The sequence below is a fragment of the Anser cygnoides genome, chromosome 6, assembly GCF_040182565.1.
Source record: "Anser cygnoides isolate HZ-2024a breed goose chromosome 6, Taihu_goose_T2T_genome, whole genome shotgun sequence".
Classification (NCBI taxonomy): Eukaryota; Metazoa; Chordata; class Aves; order Anseriformes; family Anatidae; genus Anser; species Anser cygnoides.
In genome coordinates this window covers 26,999,111-27,020,817 of record NC_089878.1, presented here as the reverse complement: position 1 = coordinate 27,020,817, position 21,707 = coordinate 26,999,111, and the positions used below count along the sequence as shown (strand labels likewise).

At 40.3% G+C, this 21,707-nt stretch overlaps 1 protein-coding gene across 6 annotated transcripts; it reads left to right on the top strand.

Moving 5' to 3' along the window:
* The first annotated feature begins 1,569 nt into the window (after nucleotides 1–1,569).
* On the top strand, nucleotides 1,570–17,726 carry SEC22A (SEC22 homolog A, vesicle trafficking protein). Of its 6 annotated transcripts, none has more exons than XM_048072338.2 (9): nucleotides 1,570–1,711; nucleotides 2,611–2,680; nucleotides 4,223–4,454; nucleotides 6,624–6,827; nucleotides 8,842–9,005; nucleotides 10,273–10,467; nucleotides 13,059–13,177; nucleotides 15,735–15,800; nucleotides 17,395–17,726. In XM_048072338.2, exons 4-9 carry the CDS (start codon nucleotides 6,646–6,648, stop codon nucleotides 17,593–17,595), a joined length of 927 nt encoding a protein of 308 aa, XP_047928295.1. In that variant the 5' UTR covers nucleotides 1,570–1,711; nucleotides 2,611–2,680; nucleotides 4,223–4,454; nucleotides 6,624–6,645; the 3' UTR covers nucleotides 17,596–17,726. The 6 variants fall into 6 exon arrangements, with proteins under 6 accessions (XP_047928295.1, XP_066855303.1, XP_066855304.1 ...); XM_066999203.1 differs by lacking the exon at nucleotides 17,395–17,726 and adding an exon at nucleotides 17,128–17,305 and having other exon boundaries at nucleotides 1,652–1,809; XM_048072337.2 differs by having other exon boundaries at nucleotides 1,654–1,809.
* The last annotated feature ends 3,981 nt before the right edge of the window (nucleotides 17,727–21,707 follow it).

The following is a 21,707-nucleotide window of genomic DNA, read 5'->3' as shown; positions in this document are numbered from 1 at the left end:
ATTTAAAATGTATCTGGCTTGTTAGCCATGCAAATTCTTAAATAACAGGTATGATTTAAGTTCACTGTGAGAGCTGGAAGCACTCGAGCTGTAACTTCACTTCTGACTGCCACTGCCTCCCTCAGTGACCTTGTGAAATTTGTTGAACCTCCTGGGGCCAGGTTCACCTGAAAATAAAGAACATTACCTTTTTTTTTTTTTTTTCCCCCCTAGGAATGTGTAAGTATTAACTAATAGATGTGTATATAATTTTTCAAGTTCTTTTTGTATAAATGTAAAATACTTGTCATTCTGCCTTCAAAGCATTTACAAATGGTCAGGAGAATTTTAGGGTTGAAAGATAAACCGTTCACAAGAACTAGAAATATTAAAATGACATACGTATGCACTTATCACAGACCTTTAGGCTGCCTCTAATTAAGCAATCACTACTTCTCAGCATTTGGTAGATGCTATCATACCCTGTTGAATTGTGTAGCAGCTTGTAATGCTCTGCACTCTGTTTGTACAGGATAAGGACTCTAGAAATTATTTAGATTACTGTATTATCTTCCTAACATACACTGCAGTTGTGCCTCCTCAGTCAGGATTGAGATGTTCCTGTGCTCAGCTCTACAAAAGCCCAGCAGGGACACAGTTTCTTTCTGGCAGGCCAAGATACTAACTTCAAATAAGTTGCAGCACAAGCAGTGTATGGCAGGCTGCTCACGGAGCCGTTTTACCACCGCACTGGGCACGGGGCTCACACCTCCTGCCTCAAGGCCGGGGCGAGAGATGGTTTTACCACAGCACTGGCACCTGGGGTTGCTGTGGGTGTCCACTTACAAGTGACGCTGCCTAGAGAAGGCAGACTTGAATTTGGAGAGCGTTTGTGTGTTTTGGTGCTGCCCTGCTGGCCACCTTGCTCCGGAGTGAGGCTGAGCAGAACCAGAAAGCCCAGAGCGCGAGGCACGGTGCCTATACCTGGCACTATGCAGTGCTGCAGCCACTTGTACAGCTCAGCCAGCAGCGGACGGGGAAATTAAAGGGTGTTAGCAAAGAAACAGGCTGCTTCCCCTGGAGATCTGAGTTGGCAGACTAAAACTGCATGGTACGGCAGGGAAACAGTAACGATAACGAGCAATGGAGAAAAATGTTCTTGTGTTGGTGAGGAAAGCTTTAAAATAGGAGTCTCACTTTAGGATTGGTAATGGGATTTTCCATTTTCGGATCGTCATACTGTTATTTGACTGGGAATGCGCAAACGGAGCGCTGGTGACACCTGTGTCGCTTCTCCCTGCCCCGCAGGCTCGTCAGCCACTCCGCTGGGAGGGCGCACCCCAGGAACCACACAGTGCCAAGCAGTGCCACGTCCCACAAGCCTTTATCAAACTGAGTGGAAACCAAGGCTTTATTGCACGGCGACACGCGAAGAGCACAACGCAGCCCCAGAACGGTTCGGGCTTCTCGACATCTCGCAGACCCCACGCCCGCCCCGTGCAGGGCCAGCCCCCGCCAGGCGGGGCCGCCCCAGGCCCCATCCACCCCGCGCAGGCCCGGGCCCGGCCCCGGCGCGTCGCCGTGGCAACGCCCCCAGCCCCGCCCCGGGGAGCCGCGGCCGCGGAGCAATGGCGGGGCCGCGCGGGCGTCACGTGAGCGGCGCTCCCGCCGCCGGCGGACGTGGCCGGTACCCGGCGTGCAGCGCGGCAGCGGCCGCCGCCACGGCGCTCCGGTGAGGCTGCCCGCGGGGCCTGCCGCTGTTGCTAGGCAACGGGGCCTGCTCGGGGCCTGCGGGGCCTGGTGCGGCCCGGTACGGCCCGGTACGGCCCGGTAAGGCCTGGCCCGGCTTCCCTGGACCCCGCGGCCCTCCGCTGCCCGGCCAGGCTGGGTTGAGGTGGCGGGGGCCGGTCGCGGTGGGTGTCGTTAGGCGGGCTGGGTGCTGGGGGGGTGAAGGCTGCCGCCCGTGAGGTGCCCGGGGCTGCCCTGAGGGCCTGGAGGAAACGCGGGGACCGTGCCCGGTTGTGTGGTGCGGGGGTAGGTGTCGCGGGAGGCGGCGTGCTGGCAAGAAGCGCCTCGGTTGTGGGGGTGCTGGGGGCTGTCAGGGCAGGAGGGGCTTGCTGTGGCTCGAGGGCTGCCTGCAGTGTCTGTGGGGTATCTGTGGATCTGGGCTGGTTTTTAGATCAGATGGAGGTGACCGCCTTCTCCTAAGAAGTTACAAGGAGACCTCGGATAAGTGTAAGGCAATTATTATCAGATCACTAATTGGAAGATCAATTTATTAGCAGTACTGCTATATATACTCTTCCTAAGGCTTTTACAGATGCTGCCTCGGGACCAAGTGCCACCATGACATGCAAATAAATTAGATAATAATTGCATCTCTCTTTAAAAAAAGTCATGGTGAGACAGGCTCTGTTTTCCATCATCCGTCTCATGGGAAGAAATGAAGCTGCAGCCACACGTGGCAGCTCCTGTTTGTGAGAGCAGTGGAGGCTGACGTGTGTTATATTGGACTGTTCTGGAGAGGGTGGAACAGCACCAGGCAGGCCAGTCGGCTTCTCTCCTTTCTGCGTGGGGCTAGGTTTCTCCATGTTTTTCTTTTTCCTGAGTTCTGCCAATTTCCATTTGCAGGAAGGGCCGTTGAGTGTTGGTGTGAGGGCAAATCAGTAGACTGGCCAGAAGCAGATGCACACAGGGAAAGGTAAGAACAGGACAAGCACAGAGGGATGCTTCTGTACCAAACTCTCCCTATCATTCATTGTCTGGGTCTCAAAATCTCCCCATCCAAGGGGAAGTGACTTAGTTTCAATAACCTGTGTAGTTGTGAACTTTTCCAGTTGCCTCTTGAATTTGCATAGCATTTTGGCATCAGCAGTGTTCTGCGGCGAGCAGTTCCTCTGGCTAACTGCATGTTTTGTGGAGAACCGTGTAGGTTACCTGTGAGCCCAGCACTGCTCGTTCGCTCAGTTCTTGCACAGAACATGGTAGCAAACCCAGTCCCTCTTCATTTCTCCGTACCTGTGACGGATTTATAGGCCGTTTGTGGTGGTGGAAGTGTAATATTCAAGTGTTCAAAGGGTATAGGCTTTTTTTTTTTTTGAGGAAAAACTATGGAATTTGTAATGTTAGGGTGAGTTCATACCTGCAGTTTTGAATAGATGACTAAAAACCCATTTAAATTTAGTTCTAAAACCAATCCCATATCTTTAAAACTCTTTCTTCAAACTCCGTGTCAGTTTATCTCTTGCTGCCTTGTTTGAAGTGCTGTTGTTTTGAGAAATGAGTAATTTTTTCTTTTTGAAGATTTGGTAAGCTTTTCTTCTATGTGAATGCATTTTCAAGTGAGGCTGAATGTTGTGTTACAGTGTATGTACTACATACCTCTGTACATACATGTGATCTTGAAACCAAAATAATACTTCTAGTAACTTCATTTCTTGGGTACCTTTCTGATTCTGCTTTAAGGAGGCTGAGAAAGAAGTATATCTTTTCACTGCATGTTTTTTTTAAATGACAGTAACAGAAGCAGGTTATCTGTTGGTGTTAGACACGATTTTTCCCTTGTGTGATTTCATAGTACGTGAAGAGATCTGGCAGGTTTTAATGGTGGCCTGTCTTCTCTAAAAGAGTAATTTCTCTAAATGTGAGTTCTGAAGAAAGTAACTATTTTTATTCTAGATTTATGCAAATATTTATGGGAAAAGGGTCTGAAGTGGTCTTTATCATTCGCATTGTTGCCCATGTGTATATCCGGTTGATAGTGACACTTGCCTTGTCCCTAACTGTGAAACAACTCATGTTAGACTGAGCACTGAGAATCCGAATGCTGTGGAAATACAGGTATGGTTGTGTGGTGTTACCTTCCTAAAGTGTTTGGGTTTCTAATTGAGGTGGATTATAAATTTATTAAACTTAGTGTATGAGGTGAATCGTAGGCTTCAGAGTTAAAAGGCTACATTATTTAAGTTAGTAGCATACTGTGCAAATGGATACATGTTTGTTCCCATTGTAAATGGCTGAAGTAATGGAGATTCCCTAGCTTCTCTTAAGGAATGTAGAAACACTTAAATATTTCTGTTATTCTATTTAATTTTTTTTTGTCGCTTGAGTACATCCGAATAATCTCCTCGGGGTGTGTTCAGGCCTTTCCTGTAAGTATGACCTCACAAAAAGAGCTTAAAAATGTTGTTAGGCAGTAACTATATTCATTATTTTTTTTTTCTGTTTGTTCTTATCTCATCAGATAGCTCAACATGAACTATAATGATCGAGATCATTTAAGAAGTGACCAGAACAATATTTTTCCTTCTGAGAGCAGGCAACAGGATTCCGAGATTCTTCTGCAGTGCTGTCATACTCGCTACCTGTTCCTGAAATAGGACATGGAGTTATGTTCCTTTCTTCATGTTAGGTGCTAATGAAGTTACTTGCTTCGTCAGAGGAAATGCAGATTCATGAAATTCCATTTTGTGCAAGTAAGTTAAGGAGGGGAATTCTAAACTTTGCTCTCACGTTACTGTTCTTATGTTTATATTGATGTAGCTCCCAGAATTCCCTCCCAGAATTGGGCCCCAGGTGGTAGAAGTGGTTATTGTCTGAGACCCGCTGCTGTGGAGAGCTTCTCTGCAATTTCATCATGCTCTGGAGCTGCTGCCATGGTTGTACGGTTAGCAGTGTAATTAAGAAAATAGGTGCAGTGTGTGTTCCATGTGAATTGTCCTGCTGAGAGCGTGTGCGTGAACTGAAACACAGATAGGTAAAAGTTTCTAGGACTGCACGTTAGATTGCCAGAATGCTTACTTCTAGGAAGTCCTGAAGGTGTTGTGTCTTCTGGTTGGCTGCTTTTTGTTGGTTATCCTGCTGATCAAAGCGTTTTGTAGAACAGGGAGTTCTCTAGGGATATGGGGAAAGACAAGCATACCTTATAAAAGCCCAAAGGCACTCAGAAGACTACAGGCAATGGTGACTTGTGCTGCTGTTACGAATTTGGTGGGAGGCTGATATGCTGTGGAAGTAGAACCAGAAGGGTGTTCGTTTGGAACTTACTCAGCAGACTTGTTGCATCTCAGAGCAGGTTGAAGTTTGCTGATTAAGCTGAGTTTCTTAAATCAGAAATTACAACATGGAATTAGTACGTGTGTCTTTCTGAGCTGTAAATGTACTTGAAAAAACTGACTATCAATTATCATTTAGTAAGTATCCCTATGTATAACCTTTGGGGGGTGGGAAATTGGAGAGGGGAGAGTTCAGGGGAAAAACAGCTATTTCCTTTCTTTTACGAAGAGGCAGTGCTATTTGGGGAAAAGTTGGATTCCTAAGTTTCAGAATACAGTCCTTGAGTTGCTGGGGCTTGTAAAGCGCCGTTAATGTCATGGTTTGAAAGGTGCTATAAACACATCAATATTGTGCACTAAAGCATATTTCAGCTGTATTCATAAATCTGTTTTCTGTTTCATTTTATGACTATATGAAACTTCAGGAGCATCATCTGAGGGAGGCAAAAACTATTTTTTTCATAATTTCTGGAATGATAGGTGTAGTAAGTGGTAGGAGTCAGTAGAGCAGTGTTAGAAGTTGTGTAAGGAAGTGTTTGCAGTTGGCTTCATATAGATTCTAGCAGTTCGCCCACTTGTCAGAGTAATCAGCCTCTTAAAATAATCTGCATAGAGCTTGTCTTGCTAAATTTTTGGGTGTTTTGTTTTAACATAAGATTTGAAGAACTTGAAAGTTTTAAATGTGTCTTCTGTCTTGAAAGACTGTCTACAGGCTAGGTGTTTATGCTGTTAAATGCTTGCTAGAATTTTTCGCCTTTTGTGTGGGAAATGTTTAAATACACTTTTTTTTTCTTTAGGAGGCTAGGTTTCACAAAGCTTTATTTGTTATGCTTTGAGAATGATAAATACTGGAAAAGCACATAGGCTTTGCAAGTGCCGTTTCAACCTGCCCAGTATTTGTGTAATACTGATAGACACATTTTGCAGATTTAAAGAGAGAGAACCAGATAAAAATGAAACATCTCATGTTTAAGAAATTCTGTTGTAATTTAGGAGAGCTGGATTACGTTTCATGCTGTCTGGATTCCTTGATTTCTTATTTGATAGTATAAAAGTTGCCGAAGTCTGTGTTTGTCAAAATACTTAAGCAGTAATACAGTTTCACTGAAAGAACATCAACACTGTTACTTGATCAGGAGCTGGATAAATTTTCCATTTGGCATTTCTTTGTAGTAAATGTTTTTCCTCTCCAGTTATTGTTCTTGTTTGTTTGCATGTAATTGCTGTCTCGTTTAAAAACAAAAAAAAATAATTAAAAAAAGACATCATGAAGAATGTAAGTACAGTAGTGCTAAGGCTAAATAATAGTGTATCACCCAGGATTTATGGTAATTCAGATTAAAAAATACATATTTGAAAATGTGACACTAAATTTGCTGCTACTTTGTGTTTCACATAGACTAATGGATCCTATTTTGTTAGGGCTTCAATCTGAGTTAAGTTTGAAAATTATCCATGTGTCCCATTTTAGGCTTCAGCCAGTATACAGTTGGCACAGGTTGGTTAATCACAGTTAACTCCTTTGCTTTTAGTTTTACTTCAATTCTGATTCAACTGTATTTCTAAGTTTATTTTATTTATTTTGTTTAGGTTGTCATTAACTCTGTTGGCAATGTCTATGATTTTATCTGCCTCTGTGGTCCGTGTGAGGGATGGACTCCCACTGTCTGCATCTACTGATTACGATCAAAGCACAGGAGTGCAAGAATGTAGAAAGTATTTTAAAATGCTCTCAAAGAAACTTTCTCAGCTTCCTGATAGATGTACTTTGAAAACTGGGCACTATAATATAAAGTAAGACTTCTCTTTTATGTATTTGTAATATCTGTGTTTATATCTGTCTGTAGTTTAAAGTTAACAGTTGTACGATAGAAATGATTAATCAAAGTAAGAGTAATTCTTGGCAGTAGTTGTGTATCAGAAGTTAAAAATTGAGAATTTGTAGAGAGATTGAAGCCTAGCCATACTTCAGTGAAAATTCTAGTTTGAAATAGACAACATTTTTATAAATACTGAAGTTGTTGACCTACTAGAAGCATTTTTATTAATTTCAAAATTGTTTTTCACATGCAAATCGTCAGACTTGCTCTTCTTCATGCTAGTTCAACTAGTATTTGTTTTCTCTTTTTAGTCTACACAAATTTAAAAATTACCCAAATACATTTATAACCCAGTATTTTTGAAACCTCGTGTATGTTGTTATGGAATTAGGCCCTACGGCGCTTCTGTTGTAACTTCAGAATTTCTGTTGATTTCGGAGAAAACATAACCTAAAAAAGAAGCGTAACATGATAATTATTTCATACTGTGCTCTCAGTAGAGGCAACGAGTTGTGCGTCTTCCTTTTTGTGTCTTCCTACCTTTTCACGCCTTGGTTGTGTCAACAGTTTTTTATCCCGACTGGCAGCATGTGGAGTCTGAATCTAAATAAATACGTTGATGTGAGTTTGGTTAAAAACATGCCGTGATTTTCTATTCTCAGACAAACTATTCTTCTTGTTCTCCCACCTTTCCGTGGTCCTAGAAGGTTTTCTCCTCAGCCTTCTCCATCTCCCATGTGAGATGCAAGTGTCTGTCGTATCCCATATGTATGTGTGAGTGTCCTGCGTTGCTCAGGATCAGGGCCAGCACAGACTAAACCTTGCCAGTCAATGTTTCTTTGATTCCTTGTGTCAGTGCAAGAGCATTCTCGGAAAAGCAGTTTCAAAGTATGCTGACGGATCAGTTGCAAGAAATTGTGCATCCTTTTGTTTTAGTAGACTTTTTAATTTGATTTTCATGCTTGAAATTAATGTTTTCTGTATTCTTGTCAGCTAGTCTTTCAGTGCTTATTACAAGAAAACATGGTCAATAGCCGTGTGTTTTACCTGGCTGTTGAATGGTAACTTCTAGTTATTTCCATTTGTTGTTTTGATGTTTTAAGATGAGTTGAGGTTTCCAAGGCTGAACACTTGATTTATTTTAAAAATAAGTTCCCAACTATCATCCGCGTTTTCTTGCTTAAACATCATGTCAAACGATCATTCTGTAAACAAGAGTAAAGACATTACAAACTGCGTACGTAGTATCAGTACTGCTCTGAATTTCTATTATACTTCCACATTGCAGGTACAAACACAGGGCAAATGTAGGTTCTCTTTGTATAAGTAAGGAACAAAAAGTAAATATTTCCTGTAATACATTAATGTGTTGCATCATTCCTTTAATTACCTGTAAAATGCGGAACTGCTATTGAAGAAAGTCAATAGTTAATCTTTTTAAGCCTCACCTGTAGCTGGCTTGTAAACTGACTAGATTAAAAAAAACTTTGGACAATGAGACATAAGGCTTAATCAAGAGGTTTTTATGACTTACCTTTGTGTATTTTTAATAGTGTAAGTCTTATATGTCAAGATCTTGAAGAAATTTGAATATGTGTCATGAAAAAGTGAAGTCTAATGAATTGCCTAAATGCAATAGGCTTATGTGTATTAAATTCTGAATTTGTATTTGCCATCTCTGGTCATCCTCGCTCTCTCTGGAGAATGAGGTGTTTGTTACTTTTTGGATCAGTTTTGTGTCGTCCTAACGTATTTTAACAAGAACCACCTGCCCCTCTCTGCTCTCTGAAGATAAGCTTTTGCTTTTTGACTAAAACTAAATTGATTTTCTACTAGAATACCATTTGACTTTTCAGTAAGCATTAATTCTTTGCTACCCCACAACAGTTTTTTGCTTTTCTGATTACAGAATACAAGATCAGACTAGTGAAGCTGTGTTACCCAGATTTAAATTTGAAATTTTGATTATTTTTTTTTCTCAATTACAGTTTTATCAGTTCTCTGGGAGTAAGTTACATGATGTTGTGCACTGAAAATTATCCCAGTGTCCTGGCTTTCTGCTTCCTGGATGAGCTTCAGAAAGAGTTCATCACTACCTACAACATGATGAAGACAAATACTGCTGTCAGACCGTACTGTTTTATAGAGTTTGGTAAAGATCTGATTTCCTTTCATGTCTGTTCTCATACTAAGATAAATGAATATTTAAATAGATGTGCAACTTAATGTACACAAAACAAAACTATGCGAGGCAGTTTACAGCTGTACTTCAGGTGGATTGAGAATCTTAATTAACTCCCATTAGGGTCAATAAAAATATACTTCTTTGGGCATTGAATTAGGCTACTAGAGTTTTATCCGAACTTGTTTATAGTCTTTCTGTTTATTCAGGTAGGTTTTTGTTTAAGCCTTGTGTGACCAAATCTGGAGTTTGGCTTCACCTAGTTAATAATACATGGAGCAGTTTGACTTCATACCTGTTGAAATACGTAACCTGTAAAGACATTGAGCTCCATTAGTTTCTCAAGTAAAATACTGCAATTTCATGTTGGCTCTTAGGTGTGCTGTAGTTTTTGTTCAGTACATGAAAGGGAGAGATTTTTATTTGTCTTAGGATATACTGAGGCATTTAGTCCTCTGTTACGCAAGCTCCAAATACAGCTAATCTCATGTATACCAGATAACAGCTGTTATGGATTCTATTAATATCTGTTGCTTTAATACTACACAGTTATTTTAAGTATTCTTATAAAATGCATTAGACTAAAACAAACTGCAGTTGTAGAGGAAATTATAATATATATAAAACTAATATAAAGGAAATAACTCTGTTTAGTTAGTTCCTGTAATTCAGTCAGTCCATTATTAACAATTTTTGTATGACATTGTCTTCCTTATAAATATTTCTTTCAATCCTTTTTGTATGCCTTTGTTTTACTAGCTGTTAATATAGAACATAGGTCTACTGCAATCTTTATATTTGTATAGTATGATGATATATTTTCTCAGCCTGAATATTTTGCAGTCACATTTCGTGCCAAAGTAAGTTTATACTTTAATGCAGTTGATTTTTTTTCATAAGGATATTTACTAACCTATCAGAAAAGCCAGAATAAGTGCAGTAAATCCATCGTATTAGCAGTTCATTCAGTCTCATGCAGTGAAAAGTCATTAGTTTATTCACAGTTATTAAGTAATTAGATTTCTACAGCTTGATTTTTTTGACTGCAGAACAAAATAGCACATGATATATTAGTCACAAAACAGAAATGGTATTAGAACGTTCCAAGCTAAATGTAATCATTTCAAACAGTGTATTTAAATTTGTGAAGTATGTAGTACATAAAGCTGCATGGTTTAAGATTACTTAATTAACCAAAGTCCATAGGGTTATAACTTTTATTTTAAATTTTACACAGATAATTTCATTCAGAGGACCAAACAGAGATACAACAACACACGTTCTTTGTCAACAAAGATGAATCTTGCTGACATGCAGACAGAAATCAAACTGAGGCCACCTTATCAAATTTCCCTGTCAGAACTTGGCTCAGCTAATGGGTTTGCACATCTATCTGCCGCAGAGTATAAGGGGACTGGTAAAATATCTGCAGGTAAGTTTCAGACTTTCATATTTGTATCCTTAAATGTCACAGATGCAGAGTGCTAGAACTAATCTTTCTTTTGACATTATTTCTTTAAAAAAAAAAGTTTTTCACTGTGGTGTTCTTAAAGCATAAAAAGGGCCTATTCAATGGACAGGTTATTGAAGGGAAAAATAACCACATGAAAATAGGCAAAACAAGATGAGCACTTAACATAATCCTCTCTTGACCTCTTAATATTTATCAAAATTTTGATTGTTTCTGCCCAGTGAGATCCAGTGACAAAAGCTAAGAGCGTAGTGCTATGAGTTAGAGCAGCTGGAGAGAGGGGCATTGCTTTAGGAAGCATCTGTGAAGGTGAAGTTCCAAAGAGCTGTGGTGTCTAAAAGAACTATCCTCTAAAATAAGTGCTGTGTGTATGAGGTCAGTGATAGCAATTTCATGTAAACTTTTCGCATTCATTTCAGTGGTCTTGAATTTTTTTTTTAAACTTCAATTTACCACGTGTCGGAGGTGCATGTGGCATTGTGTGGTTTTTAACTGAGGTAAAACTTTAGCAGGGTTTAAGGTTTGTGGTATTAAGTGAATGCTCTGAATCAGTTTGAGGCCCACATTTAGATGTTTCCCAGCATGCCAGAAAACTTGAAACTTCCCAAATCCTTGCTTATCCTGCGCAGGCACATACCAATGCCACTCACTTTACAGTGTCAGGGTGGAAATTGCAATTATAAAGCTAAACATTTGCTAAAGTCTTTCATATAAGAAATCAGCTTAATTTTGTGCAGGTATATATTTTTAATAGGATCTCTTTACTGCGGTATCAGCCTAATTACATTGCTTATCCCTAAGGATTCCTTCAGAAGACTGAAAACTACTTTCTACTAAAAATGAGAAACAGAATTGCTAGGGTGCCCTATCTGTACTGCCAGGGCCTTGATCCTGAGAATTCTAGGTGCTATTAAACAGTGTAGAAATAACTTAAATTTCAATATTTACTATTTAAGAGTACTAGAGATTCTGGAAAATTAGGAAAAGAAAAGTGTGAAGATATTTAAATTGTTTACAGGAGTAGAATCTTTTAAGCAGTACCATACGTACCTTTAATCATCTATTGCATGCTGTTTTGAAAGGTTTGTTCCTTCCCATGCATCTCTCTGTTCAGTTATCCACTCCCTTCCTTGAATTGCTGTAGAAACTCACCATCCATGGGCTGTGCATTATGAGAGGTTTGCACTTTCCTCCTCCTTCAGATCTTCAAATTTTAGATGCTATTGAATAACAGTGTCTTGAATGTGACTGTCTTTTTAGCAAGTCTGCTAATACTTGTGTAATTCGTCACTGTCATTGCTTCTTTCCATCCTTGAAAAGAACTCTCTCTGGATATTTACTACCCACTCTGCTGGCTAGACTTGAAAGTTTCTCCTTTGCTGAATAGTATGCACATACCATAGATAACTGTAACGGAGTGATTGTTCCTAGTAGTATTCCCCTAAGTTCATTATTAAATACAGCACAAATGAGCTAACTGAACTCATTTTGTTTTATTTTTAAGTTACTGCACACTGGTAATCGGACAGCCCCGCCTACTTATCAGTGTGAAATAGCTTTTGTCATTTTTTTTTTTTGTTTGTTTAGTTTCTGGAACTTCATAAACTGGAAAGCCTTTTTCCTGGATCTGTTCAGTGCATACAGCCAGGATTGACACCCCCCTCTCTATTAATGTTACGGTTCATTAACGACATTGTTCACATCTTTACACTTCGTTGATTTGAACAGAGCGATTTAAGTATGGTTCAGTAGTCCTGTTGTTTTCCCAATGTTGCTTGGACTGTTTAGAGTTTTGCATTGTTTTTTCATATTTTCGCTCTGTTATTAATTATGGAAAGGGACAGTAATGAGCAACATAAGCAACTGTTATGTTCTTGTGACCCGAGATAAGCCTGAAGGAGTTGCTGTGCAAAGAAAGTATGTTTTTAATTTTAACATATTTTGTGAGAGACTTCTAAGCAGTATCTGGAAGGTCTGTACAAGGATGTAAGATTGGTATTAGCTGTAGTTTCAGAGCAGTCTTCTTTGGTAGTACTCATTGGCTGTATTTTTTTTTTTTAAGTTAGGGGAATGTAATAGGCTTTACCTCATAGTGTTCCATTCAGTGAGCAATCTAAATAAGTCTTGATAATTCTTCTAATGCATTAGTGTTAAGAAAAATGGAGGTTGTGAGAGGAGCTCTTAAGTATGTGACTTATTACCTGGCTACTAATTGTGGACAAATTTCACCAGCAAGTGCATCATTTGCCATTGATTTCCTGGTGTGTTTAGGCAGCTTTCAGGACCCTACTGAATAAATTGGATGTATTGAGTTAGATTAATGTAATAAGACAGTTATGCATTGAAGAAAAACATGCTTTAATTCCTTTCCAAACTTGGTGTTGATATATTTAAAATGTTTCTTCTTTAAGAAACAAAATTTTGTTTTGGGGTTTGCTTCAGTTACCTCTTGAAATAGAAGACACTGGAAAAAATGAGATTTGATATCTTTCTGTATTTCTTAAGGTATTGCTTTGACTTCTGATATCTTTTTTTGATCTTTTGATTTGCAGCTCCTCATCAGCGTCTGGAACCTGTCACTCTGCCAGGGATCGTCTCATTTGTACTTAGTCTGTTATGTGGGGCTTTGAACTTAATTCGTGGCTTTCATGCCATAGAAAGTCTCCTGCAGGTATTGTATCATGTTTATGAATTCAGGAGTTCTGCATCATCATAGTTATACTATTATCTTAGAAGTGCTTGCTATATGAGCTGAGTCTTGCCAGTTTTATTTTCACAAATACTGTCTGTGAGGTCAGACCTTTATTAGTGAAACTATTCCTGCGTATAATCTAGGTATCCTTCTTGAGACTGATGCATCATTCGTTAAGGCTGCGAGTTGCAAAAGCAGTGGAAGGTGGGTGTCCAACTGCCTCCCTAGGTACCTTGGCAGCAGTGATTATGTGAACATCTTGCTCTTTTCTCTAAAGTTATGCCAGGATATGAAACAATCTTAATAGATATTATTTAAAAACAGTTCTGAGAAATGATGGGAACTGTTGAAAATCTGGCCGCATGTTTGGAAAGGTCTGTGGAGAAGGGATCTTTAAAGAGATTTAGGAAAATCCTTTTTTAGAAATGCTTTTCTTTCTGCTTATTTGTTCTTAATAAACCTTCTTAGACAGAGTGCTTGTTTCACTCTGTTCTGAAAGGATCAGCGTGAGAGAAACTGTTGGGTGATTTCTTGTTTCCAAACAACACAAAATAAAAAAAAACCACAAAAGTACCACCCCCAACCTTCAAACATTTATTTACTTACCTGAACTCTGCTCTTACCCTCCCTATAGACCTTCAGTTTCTTTCTATGCACAGAATGCTTGTGTATGTTACTACGAAAAAGATTTACTTAACATTAAACAGGTTTATACTGTTGTGCTGATGGCTGTAGAAACTAAAAATTCCATGGAGGTTTTCAGAAAGAGAAGGGAAATCTTCCTCCTTGGCCAACAGATAGTGTTTTTGTATAAAACACGAGGATTGCAATGGGTTTGCTAGCTAATGGAATTTGTATGGAAGAAGGGTAAAGAAGATGACCTTTATTCCAGTAGTTTACATAGTTATTAAAATGTGTAAAGATTTAATAAAAATTATTCTTTGATGTCTCAGCATCTCCTGAAGACTAATGAATAGTAGAGCAAGGTTAATGAAAGCATTCCATGTGAAGGCTTCTGTTTTTTCAAAAAAAAAAAAAAAGTGAAAGAAATAGTGAACATATCTTTACATTATTCCTAGATATGATTTTCTGTTAGCACGTTTTTCTCAGTTTATAAATGGGATAGAATTTAAAGTACCCTCTTGTAAGAATAATACTGAACAGAATTCTGCGATTTTCTTTCATGGTTCTATAACTTGGTTTTTGTTCTTAAAAAAAAAAAATCAGCTGCAGAAGGGTATGCAGATGTTAGATTAACGCGTTTGACTGATGATAGGGCAGTCAATTCATTTTATGCTGTATGCTGTTGCATCTGGAGGTAATAGATGGCAGTACAGATGGAAGAGTTTTTTTCCTTCTTTCTGACAAATGATGCACACCAAAAATCCATAAAGCTTACTTTATATCTTATGGGTTTTTCTAAAATAGAAATAATCCAAAATGTGATTAATTAAACTTCTTCTGAAAAGTCATTCAAAAACTTCTCTCCTGAATTACTGTTCCCTTTATAATCAGTATTTTACTTAGGTGTTAGAAAAACTCTGTGATGATGTGTAGCTATACTGCAGCAAGTATCTCTGCCTCACTGCCATTGCACGTGTGTGTGGCTTAGGAATGTACTGCATTGTGCCGGTAAGTTTGAGGTGCAGACATACCCACTTTTCTCTAGTCAGCATTGTAAACGGAAATGCTTCACACTGAACACGCCGAGCAGTAACAAGTTGTAGCTCCGAATGGATTGCCTTCTTCCCAAAGTGAAATCTGCTGGCAAGGGGGGACTTTGGCATGAGTACCCATTGTTGGCCTGGGAAAGTTTTTGACTGTTGCATGTATTTGTTTGAAATGCGGTTAGAATATCACAGAGTGTGTAGGTTTATTCTGCTTAGCTATAAAGGAACTGAAAAGCAACCTGTTTGAGTAAGTTGGAAATAATGTTGTCGATTTTTTTTTAAACACACAATGTAAAGTTCTATCACTTCAAATAACTTTTTCCATATTTTCCTTCAAGAAAACTGAATTTTCTAATAATCTGATAAATTTATGTTTTGTTTGCTCTCATTTCCACTGAGGCAAAGGTGCCTGCGTTATTTTCTGTGTAGAATTTTACCACACCCTAGTGGCCAGTTTGTTTCCCTTTTGCTTTGTTTCCATTTTGTGAAGCTGCAGGAAGGCACAGTTCTACAAAGTTGATATTAAAGGCAGTTAATTTTCAGAGTCATCTGCAGAAGGTAAGTCTCCAGTGTTAGAGCTAGGATTCTTCTAAGGCTTCTGAAAATCTCAGTGTTAGTTATCTGCTGTGAATAAACATTTTCATGATTTCAAATCAGGTTCCAGATCACAGTGGTTTATTAGAGATAAATAAGCAATGATGAGTGCTAATTTCTTTGGATTAGCCTATTATAGGGATTCTTATAAACCTCTCTGTAAGACTATTTTAACATGTAATAATGAATAACTTTCATGCTGTATGTGTTTGGTATATGTTCAATGAAACATTGGAAAACAGCTGTGATTGCTTTTTGTTTCACTTTCACAGAACGAAGGTGAAGATTTCAGCTATGTTATTGCATTTTTTCTTGGAACAGCGGCTTGTTTGTACCAGGTGCGTTCTTGTGCTTGCATAATTCACTCGTTTAGAAACATCGCTCAGTCATGCATAAATGTCATGGTGTTTTCCTAAATGTCACGGATACTTGAATAGAGTGGTTATCAAAATAATTTCTGCTCTATTTTAATGCATCGATCATAAAATATCATACTGTAGACTCATACAATACACTTTCTGTTGCTGACATTTCTTTTCAGTTAGTTGATTGAGTGATACAGTGTAGTTTGTCTGCAGAACTTTCAAGCAATGGAGATTATATTGTTTCCTTAAAGCAATATTTTCCTAGTTTAAGTGGATCTAACCATCTGACCAAATGCTTTACTGCTCCTTTTATTTGGAAGGGTTTGAAGTAAATACAGTAATACCTAGTCACTACAAGCAGTAATTTTCCTCTACTTCATACATTATCGTGCATCTCTTTCATTTTCAAATCTTTCAGCCACTTCCCACTATCTCGTTCTCCTATCTTGTATTTTGTGCTTACATTTCACGTCTGCAGGTTTTCCATAAAGTAACCCCAGTAAATTGTATCGTTTGGCTGAAAGTGTTCAATGCCTTGGCATTTTCTGAGGAACATAAAATATTAAAATAAGTTAAGTAGAATTTCTCCAACACTAATAAAAGATAGCAAATGCTTAAGAAGAACACTTACATAGTCTGATGATGAATGCTGTTAAAAATTTGTGTGAGAATAGTTATATACTCTCTGGGAGCAGATTTGGATTACAAAGTAAGCCCAAGTGATGTTATCTACCTGGAAGCACAGTAAAAGCTTTCTTTGGCAGATGGAAATTGCTAGAATCCAGAGGGGGCAAACTTTTTTTTTTTTAGTGGAGGTCAAAAGGAAGTCGTTTGAATAATAGGAGAAGTAAAAGTAATATCCACAAGAAAGTACAGGACAGCTCTGTCCTTTTAGAGATGAAAAGAAAACTGAGGCAAGAGACTTGAGCAGATCTCCTCTTGCAGTAGTAAGAAGGTAAAGGGTAGGAAACCGGGGGCAGTCCAGATGTTCCGTATTACACCACAGTGTGCAGAAACGGACACTTTAAACACAGTAGAGTTAAGTAGAGTTGTTACGCATTTCTCTCAAAACGTGATCGGTTTTGTACCACCCGAGGAAGGGCAGTGGATGTGTGTGGACTTGTCTGCATCCACCAGTTAATCCCTCTGATTAACTCTGGCAGGATGCTGGGTTTGCAGCTGGGGGATTGCCTTGTGCTGAGTATTCCCCGTTGCAGGGCCCTGGTGTTTTCCCTGTTCTCCCCGCTCCTTCATCTGAAGAGGATTTAACACTGGCTCTTGCTGCTTCTCTGTTGCTCAGGTGGATCAAAGAGTGTATTTTTGACCAGCGTTTGCCAGGAACATCCACTTCCCTTTATTGTGGGCCACTCGTTATTGCAGCTTTTAATCAATTATTATGAGAGAATTGTTGTTGATGTCAGGTACTTTCACCCTTCCAAATTGACGCTGTTCTTACATGTTTAATTTAGGGTTTTACTTTGTTTTTCATTTCTTAATGACCAGAGACATTTTGGTGGTAGAAGTTGTTTTCCATGCAGTAATATGGTTTCTTCTTTCCTCCTGACAGTGTTACCTGTTTGTGTATTACACGGGCTGGAGGAATGCCAAATCTTTCCTGACTTTTGGGCTAATTTGCCTGTGTAACATGTACCTGTATGAACTGCGCAACCTGTGGCAGCTCTTCTTTCATGTGACTGTGGGAGCATTTTCTACGTTACAAATTCGACTGCGACAACCACAGGGAAAGTCCCCTGATTACAATGTCTGACAAGTCCTGGAACACTTAGAGGCAGTCTTGTTCCAACAGATACTCTCAGGAATGTAAAGCTGTTCTCCAAAAGAAGAAGCTGTCTGGATGGCGCTTTTTGGTTTTGTTCCTTTTTCTTTTTTTCTTTTTTTTTTTTTAATAAAGCAAGGTAAGATGCCTGTGGACATTTTTCACTTGGTGGTTAAACTTTTTTTTTTTAAAGAACAACCAAGGACACAAAAGAATACAGAACTGGAGGATAAAGAGGGTCATATCATGCAGTGAAATATATGTTGCAGAGAGACTGAGATCGGTGAATTTCACTGGTGGCATGAAAACGCTTCACTCAAAAGTATGTCAATGGAAGGAATGTATAGAGTATGTGTCCTGCATATCATGTAAGCTCTTCAGTTCCAAAATCAGTTTTGCCTTTGTGAGGCAGTAGAGGATAGGGTAAATTAATTAAAAAAAAAAAAGCTATTGCATATTAACAAACGAGATTTGGAATATGTAAGCTACTACATTTGGGAATGTTTTGTTTCACATTGACATATGCATGAATGTTTTCTTAATTAAGACATAACCTGAAACTCCTTGTTTCTGGGGATCAGCTTTTTGGCACCTGTGGCCCTCCATCTAGTGGCATAAATACTTGCACATTTTTTCACCATGATTTTCTATTAATTATCGTTTGAAAGTGATCTGTGTGGGCAGCGTTTCTTTTTAGTAATTGTCCAGAAAGTTCTGCCACTTAACCCAGGACTTTCGCACACTTCCTCTGTTTGAACTGCGGAAAGGTTGAAAGGAAATGGACTGGTGAGTAAATTGGAGCAACTTGTACTTGTTGGACTGTTGTTCTTTTTATAAACTTTTAGAAATGGGTGAATGATTAGCTGAAACCTCAAATAAACAAGTGCTGACAGGAAAATAATAAATCAGTCTGATTAGTTTAAATTAAAAAAACTAACGGGAATATTGTTTATTATTTTCTGGCTTTAGGCTGTTTTGTGCTGGGATAGAACCTCTTTGAGAGAGACGTGTGTTCAAAAGAACCATCATACACTCCTGAAGTTTGTGAACAAACAGCAAACACCTAACATTTACAACACAGAACAGCAGCAGTATACTACCGGCATCGGTTACGTTGGCCTTATTTGTGGCAGTTAGATGATGGTTATTTGTGATGCCCTATAATACACAAATAGATGGTTATAGGTGGGTTTCTGTGTGACCTGGAGTAATGTGAGGATTCTCTCAAATCTTGAGAAAAAGAAGAAGGAAAAAAAAAAAAAGGCTTTAGGAGGTTGTCATGCTGCTTGTGGTGTCAGATTTGGGGACTGGCGGAGTTTTGCTGTGCCCCGAAGTGTTGCTCCAGACAAGTTTCCTGGGGTACTTTGTATCAAAATGTGGTGTGTGCTTCAGTAAGCTATTTCGTCAGATTGTGACCAAGAAGAAAGAAGCTAGAGTTCTTCAAGAGGTAGTTTTAGTCAAGAAAATAAGGTAAAACTAAGAAGAAATAGAGAATGAAATTGTAATCCAAAGTGAACGGGAGAAGTTGTATTATGTTCTTCATAATGTCTTGTTTCTGAGACTGGTGTTTGAGAGCAAGACCATGAAGATACCCGGGTGTGCTGCCTCCAGAATTGGTGTTGCAGAAAATGTGCTTTGCAGCTAAGCCTCTTTCCTCCCACTTTGAGCTAGTGGAAAAAAACGCATTTGTGAACGTGGCCTGATATTGTTTTGGGAACCAGGAAAGTGGGGAAGAGACAAAGAGGAGGTATGGATGCAAGCATACAAGTCTTAGGGATGTTTAAACCACAAATACCTTAAAGATCCAAAAGAACAGAAATCAGCCTTTGCTTAGCACAGGGAGGTTTGCTTGCCTTCCCTTTTAATGCACCTTCATGAATGTTGGTCACCAGAAAAGGTGAAAAGCAGTCCTTCACCATTTTAAGTCAATGAAAATTATGAATATTTACTTTTAGGTATAAAAACAGACTTTATCTTGCTCACAAAGTCTAGAAGAGTCCTGACTGTCCTTTCACTTCGCCCTGCTCAATAGGCAGGGGAGCTATTTTTTTGAACCCCTGAAGTACTGCTTCGCTTTCAACTCCTGCTGTTGTGCAGACGAAGGCTTTTCCGTTGTATCACTTTTGGTTTATATGTCAGCAGGTAATCTTGTTTGTATTCTGAGACTCCTTCTCTTCCTCCTGTTTCTGAAGATGCCTTTTTGAGGACTGAAGGCTTTCCGCAACATGTGGAGACACGCTTCCATTCCGGGTACGCTGGCATTAAGCTAACCGCTGACTAGCAGGTAAAATGAACAAATGCAGCTGTTGGTGCAGCAGAGGACAGTTGTGTCTTTGTTTCTGTGCTTGTTTTTACGGCACCGATAAAAATCCCTCCTCACAATGACAGGTTAGTGTGTGTTTGGTAAAGACGGCTGTTCTTCATCACTTGATATTACTATGTGCTAAAAACAGGGCTTTAGCGTGACGGTAATATCAGGACTTGCTGAAATTTTGCATAGGATGAGAAACAAGACGTGCCAGACCAGGTTAGAGGTGAAACCATGAAAATTCCCAGGGTTTCCTGTTTGCTTGTAAAAATCCAGCATTTGGAGAACCTTCTAGTTCAGCGCTTCCCTGCTGGTATGACCACTTGTAGAGATGAATTTATGGGCGGTGAATGCTGTCTTGAGCAACGTGATTTTAGTTTGAATCGCACAAGGCTGCTGGTGGTTGACTTTTCTGTGGAATTTAGTGGAAGCAGAGCCCCCTGCGTGCCGCTGGATGCCCAGTTCCTGTTGTCTTCTCCTGTCCCTCAGGCGCAGGGCCCCTGCCTGAGCAGGGCCGGAGAGGCGGGGTGTCCCTCAGCCCCTATTTCATTTCCAATCCAATGGCAGTGGTCCCTCCAAGGGCAGGAGAGCACCAAGTGTGGGAGCAGTGGTTTCTGTGGGAACTTGGGCTCTGGGGCTGTGCTGCAGGGTGAAAGGAGTTTGAGGTTCGGCTGGGAGGCCTCACGTGGGCCTTTCAGTGGCGCCCTCATGATGAGGAGCAGCATCGGAGCACCTGGCAGGGGCCTGACTGCTGCCTGCTGTCCGCTCTGCTGTGGGCGTGTGGGTTGGATGGCAACACGCCACCTGGCCAAACCAGCGATTAATTTTGCTCATCTATAAGCTGCATTTTTGCCTATCTGCAAGCTGCCACCTGGCTGAGGCTGCACGGGTTTGTTACCAATAGGTGGCAGTAGGTGTTTGTGTCTGGAAGCGCGTTTACAGCACGGTCTGGGGCCAGCTGCTGCCGGGCCTCAAGGCCGCCTCGCTCTCTGCTGTGCTGGCAGCTCTCGGCTGGACCCAGCAGGTCCAGCAGGGCCTGCCCACCGCACTGAAAGCAGAGCTCCGGGGGAAAGCGGGACGAAAGGGGATGGTGAGGTGCTCAGGGACAAAAAGGAAACCATAACTCTCTCTGCAGGAAGCCACCTGCCCGCTGGCTGCCAGGTGGCAGAAAAAGCTGCTCTGCCTCCCCTGAGTAAGGTGCTGTGTCTCCGTCAGTTGAAAAACTCGTAACAGAAAGGGTCAAGAGAATGGAAATTTGTTTGTTTCGGTTTGTTTTTAGCAAGTATCTGCAAAATTGGCCCTTTTCAGCCTGCATCCTAAGCTAGCTCTCTGGTATCTCCCCCACCCCAGTCCAAGCAGTGCTTTTAGGTTTAGCTGGCAGACTTGGGGATTTTTGTCCTAAGCCAATTTTGAATGCTCTTTTTAGCCCCCTCCACGTATGCTCAAACCAGAAGTGCTACTATCCTCAGGAGCACACAAAATTGCTGTTTTGTTTTTTTTTTTTTCCCCTCAGCTATCCCTGGTGCTACAGTGTGGATTTGTCAGGTGTCCTGAGGCTGATGTTTCAAAATAAGCAGGTACACAGCAGACATGCATGAGATGGAAGCTGGGGGTGTTCACTATGCAGGTGAGAGCTTGAGGAGCTGTAACTGGGTTCTGCGTAGTACCGCTGTGGTCCCAGTGGGCATCCAGTGCTAGCCAAGAGCTGACTTTCTGTGTGCAAACTGGGTGTATCTACACAACTTCCACCTGATCTCCTCACTAGCCAGCTGCATCTAAAATAAAACAGAGACAC

What these genes read in the sequence shown, in the direction of transcription:
- SEC22A (XM_048072338.2), top strand. Translation starts at nt 6,646, where the DNA reads ATGTCTATGATTTTATCTGCCTCTGTGGTCCGTGTGAGGGATGGACTC. An exon ending in ACTGGGCACTATAATATAAA is followed by an intron (nt 6,828 to 8,841) that starts GTAAGACTTCTC and finishes TCTCAATTACAG; the next exon opens with TTTTATCAGTTCTCTGGGAG. An exon ending in GTACTGTTTTATAGAGTTTG is followed by an intron (nt 9,006 to 10,272) that starts GTAAAGATCTGA and finishes AATTTTACACAG; the next exon opens with ATAATTTCATTCAGAGGACC.